At 48.4% G+C, this 4,532-nt stretch overlaps 1 protein-coding gene across 2 annotated transcripts; it reads right to left on the bottom strand.

Moving 5' to 3' along the window:
* Nucleotides 1-474: 474 nt before the first annotated feature.
* On the bottom strand, nucleotides 475-3,617 carry LOC123431565 (probable N-succinyldiaminopimelate aminotransferase DapC). 2 transcript variants are annotated; one of them, XM_045115343.1, is made up of 10 exons: nucleotides 3,318-3,612; nucleotides 3,113-3,243; nucleotides 2,900-2,985; nucleotides 2,719-2,813; nucleotides 2,394-2,490; nucleotides 2,164-2,278; nucleotides 1,867-2,021; nucleotides 1,654-1,779; nucleotides 889-1,121; nucleotides 475-777 (listed from the first exon to the last, which is right to left on the bottom strand). In XM_045115343.1, exons 1-9 carry the CDS (start codon nucleotides 3,497-3,499, stop codon nucleotides 891-893), a joined length of 1,218 nt encoding a protein of 405 aa, XP_044971278.1. In that variant the 5' UTR covers nucleotides 3,500-3,612; the 3' UTR covers nucleotides 475-777; nucleotides 889-890. The 2 variants fall into 2 exon arrangements, with proteins under 2 accessions (XP_044971278.1, XP_044971277.1); XM_045115342.1 differs by having other exon boundaries at nucleotides 755-1,121; nucleotides 3,318-3,617.
* Between the last annotated feature and the right edge of the window lie 915 nt (nucleotides 3,618-4,532).

Raw genomic sequence — 4,532 nt, forward strand, 5'->3', positions numbered from 1 at the left:
ATGCTGGACCCCCAGCCCAACTAGGCCCAGATCAGGCATGTTAAGCCCCGCTGCCGCGCTGCAGCAGACGCAGCACAGGAGCCGCCGCCCCATCGTCCGTATCGCGCCACACCAGCCGGAGACATCCCGCCGGAGACCGAACTGGCCCACACTGACCCAGGGCCAACATCACGCTGCCGGCCAAGCCCTACCGCCAGCCACCATCGTCGTCAAGGGGCCGCGCCGTCGGAGTTGCCTCGGGGCACCGCCCGCCGAGGACCACCGCCGCTCGAGCCGGGAACCGCGACGGGAAAAGGCAGGGGCCGCCACTGCCGGCCTCACGGGCAAGCGCCCGGCGACGCCTGCCGACGGCGGCGGCGAAAGGGAGGGAGGAGAGGTTTGGCGGCGGGGGGAGGAAGGGGCTGTCCCGGTGGCCTCGCTCGGGGAGGTGACGTGGGGGGTACGCGGGATCACAAAAGATATACCATCAGAAAATTATTCAAATGTAGCTAGCGATTAGTTATTGCATGGAGTTAGTTAGGCAAGTTTGGCAGGTGGAGTTGTGGGTGCGTGAGCCTATTTAAGCATTGTAAATCATGTTTGCTTTCAACGAAAGAAATAAAAGTGAGAAAAGATGCTGGCTGTGTGAAACAGCACGTCACCAAACTCCTGTCTCTGTGTTCTTATGCAAGCTGGGGCCTGGGTGAAGCAGCCATGTGGAAGAAGGGAGCTAGGATCAGCTCCAACACCACCTTGACTGTAGTCTCCAAGCATCTTTACTTGGTTACATGTTCATTCCTATGTTGAAATGACAATGTGAAAACTCAAATTTTCTGTGTTTACAACGCTGGTAGGAGGCGTTTCCGGTGAAAAGAAATGCTCTAGAGCGTAATATGATCCGCGTCTCACCTTCATTTCTCAGACACGCAAAAGCTTTCTGTCTCATGTGACACTTTCCCGTTGCTTTTAACTGGCTTCATCATCTTCTGGGCAGCAGCCTTGAGGGTCTCATCGCTCTTGCAAAACGCAAACCTCACATAGCGGTGATGGTAACTTTGGTCGTCGACATCTATGTGGAAGAAGCCACGACCAGGTACTGCCGCCACACCCGCATTGTTGATCAAGTTCGTCACGAAATCTATCTGCATTGACAGTACAGAGAAATGGTATCAGTTGTGGAGTGTTAGTGCTCTACTGGTTACTTTGGAAGCAATTCCTTGATAAAGAATTAAAGATAATACTCCCTCCGTACGGAAATACTTGTCGAAAAAATGGATATATTTAGATGTATTCTAGTTCTAAATACATTCATTTTTATTTATTTCCCTGACAAGTATTCTTGGACAGAGGGAGTAACAATATGCAGAAAACCTGGTACCTAAGCTTGATGAGTGTGACACTATTAGTACCACGATATCTGAAAATCTATATACAGTTAACCGTTTCTGGATTAGTTTGTCTTCAGAGGGACCAGCGTAACTAATAAAGCAAATCAAGTGCCACTGCAATAATATCTTGCTAATACAGTTAACCGTTCTGGATTAGTTTGTCTTCAGAGGGACCATTTAATCAACAATTGTTTGCTTCTCATGGTTGAATTGTCAGATAATAGTGGCGTTTTCTCATTCATGATCTCATACTTGAACAGAAGTTCAGTATGTAAAAGGAACTCACATCAGAAATTTGCCAAGACTTGGGCAACTCAGCAAACACAAAGACTGAACCTTGTGGCTTGAAGCTAATGTGGAAACCATAATTTTTCAGTAACTGAAGAATCAAGTCTCTTCTCTCTGCATAGTCCTTTCCAAGGTAAGTATGGTTAAAATGATGACGCGTAGTTGAATTTGATAGAATGACAGTAATCATACAGTTAGCATGAAACCTTACTTTTTTAAGGGACTCATAGTAGTCTGGTGTGCTGGTTAGCGCAATCAATGCAGCTTCTTGGAATGGTGCAGGAGCTGAATCCGTCAGTTTGACATGGATATTTCTTATTGCTGCGGCTATGCTTGCTGCAGCACAAGCCCAACCAATTCTCCAACCTAGTCAGTTACACAGCTATAGTTAACATCCCATATCACTAACAAAATTCACACTGAGTAAAGTTATACAGACTAATAGTAAATCTGTATATAAAAAAGTAAATCTGTACAATGAGCCTAGCTATGCAACTGGGTAACCCACCAGTTACACTGTATGTTTTTGACAGTGAGGATGTGATGATTGTCCTCTCTTGCATTCCTGGAAGAGAAGCCAGAGAGATATGCTTGTTCTCATCGTAAGTAATATACTCATAAACCTAGAATATCCAGAATTTTAGACTCGTTACAAAAACAGAAAAACAGATTAATGAATTTGTTGAAGATGTTTAACTACTAAAGGCTATTTCTGTGCACATCATCAGGCAGATTTACCTCGTCAGTTATTGCAAAGCAGTCCATTTGCTGACAAGCTTGAGAAATAATGAGCAATTCCTCCATGCTAAAGACCTTCCCTGTTGGATTATGTGGGCTGCAGTAATGAGATTTAACCATGTCACAAACTGAAACGGCACAAGTTGGACTCAACCAAATTACTAGTACAATGAGTGCAAATCACCCGTGCTACTCACAAAGGTAAGCATCGTAGCTATAAACATAACAGCGGCATCTACTAAGTGAGCCCTTTTCTAGAAATCTACTAAGTGAGCAGTATATTCATAGTCAGTTACCAGCCAGGAAAATAGCGGGAACTATTCACCTATTTAAGACCACTGCCTTTGTCCGACTAGCAAACGACTTCAAAAATTTATCTGCGTCCAGTGTCCAAGAAGGTGGATCCAATGGCACATACACCTTCATGCACATAAATTAAATTACATAAACATGCAATCACTCAACAGAATCTGAAAATAAAACTTTGGATTAGACGAAAGACATACAGGGATGCCCCGGGCCAGCTCAATGCATGTTTGATAGGTTTCGTAAGCCGGGTCGAAGAGCAGAACCTCATCCCCTGGGTCTATAACTGCATGAGCAGAAACCGCATGCGCATCAGTACATTCACCAAGTTACAGCATTCCCCTTGAGCCACCACGATTCAGTAGCTCATATGTACAGAATGAGCATTAGTAGTAGTTTGCATGAAGTGCTACCTGCAAATGCTGCCGCGGCGAAGGCCTCAGACTGCCCGCAGCAGATGGCGAAGTCCGTGAGGGGGTCGACGTCGAGGCCGTGGTCCCGTTTCATCGTCGCCGCGAGCACGTCGCAGATCCCCTGCACATGCCTTGAGCCAGCCAGCCGAATGCGCGTCACCGTAGGGTGATCAAATCGGTGGCTATGGAGTCGCGGGAGGCGGACCTGTACTGGTTGAGGTCGGCGGCGATGGCGGCGGCGGCGGCGGCCTTGACGTGGGCGGGCGCGGGGAAGTCAGGGAACCCCTCGGCGAGGTTGACGGCGCCGACGCGCTGCGCGAGGTGGGAGAGCTGCTGGATGGCCGACGGGGCCGCCCGCTTCGACGCCTCGGACAGCTTCGCCTCCATTGGTTGCTTGCTCACGCCGACCTCAACTGCTCCGCCTAGTTCGACTGTTGGAGTCGCTTGGCAGCTCGCGATGTTTGGATAAGGCGAAGATATGAGCTCATGACAGCACTTCATCGTGCATAAAGGCCCGTCGACATGAGCTTTTTCATCATGAGAACAAACCAGAATGAGTGAAGTCTATAAAGCAAAATGAGCAAGTAGTATGTTAGAGCATCTTCAACCGTCATCCAACGCGTGCCAAAAATGCATTTGCAGTGTGTTGATCGTTTGTTTTGGCGCGGTAGGGAGCGCCGGCTCCAGCGGCTGCTATAAATTTTAACGCGCGCGTAGCTCCAGCAGACGCGCTAAAATGTAGCGCGCGCAAACAGCTCGCGTTTGCCATATGTTATATTTTGGACACGAAATGAATTTCAGACATCAAAACAAAAACACGGCATAATTTAAATCACACAAACAAGTTCATGATGACATAAAAAGTTCATGCCCACAAGTTCAAATTTATGCCCGCAACATCATCCAACCGGCGGAGGCGAATCCAAAGCTCCCCGCGCTAGGGTTCGCGACGGTGGCGGCGGCGGAGGGGTCGCGGGTGTAGGAAGGGGTGAGGGGGTGCCGACGCGGGCCTCCATCGGGTCAACTCGTCGGTGGCGGCACGGGGCGGGGCGAAGGTGGCGCGGCGGAAAGAGTGTGGCGCGAGCGCTCGAGTGTGCGGCGCGCGAAAGTGGACGCACCAAATACACATAAAAATATATTCCAAGACATCTGGATGGACCACGTGATGGTGATGATGATTGTGTGATCCTTCTCCGAGAATCATTGCTCACATAAAACCCCTTGCCCAAGTGCTTGGATGAAGCTGAGGTAAGACGATATCGAACAATAGACGTGCTTCCTCCCAAATCGATGTGCATGGGAACATTAAATGAGCACACGCATAAGGTCTTCATCCATAGTCACACAAATTTTGCAGGTATTTATTTCTCTCATGTGCCTTCGTTTTAGGGTGCAATTATCGAAAATGACCCCCCTAATC

Source organism: Hordeum vulgare, chromosome 1H, assembly GCF_904849725.1.
Source record: "Hordeum vulgare subsp. vulgare chromosome 1H, MorexV3_pseudomolecules_assembly, whole genome shotgun sequence".
NCBI lineage: Eukaryota > Viridiplantae > Streptophyta > Magnoliopsida > Poales > Poaceae > Hordeum > Hordeum vulgare.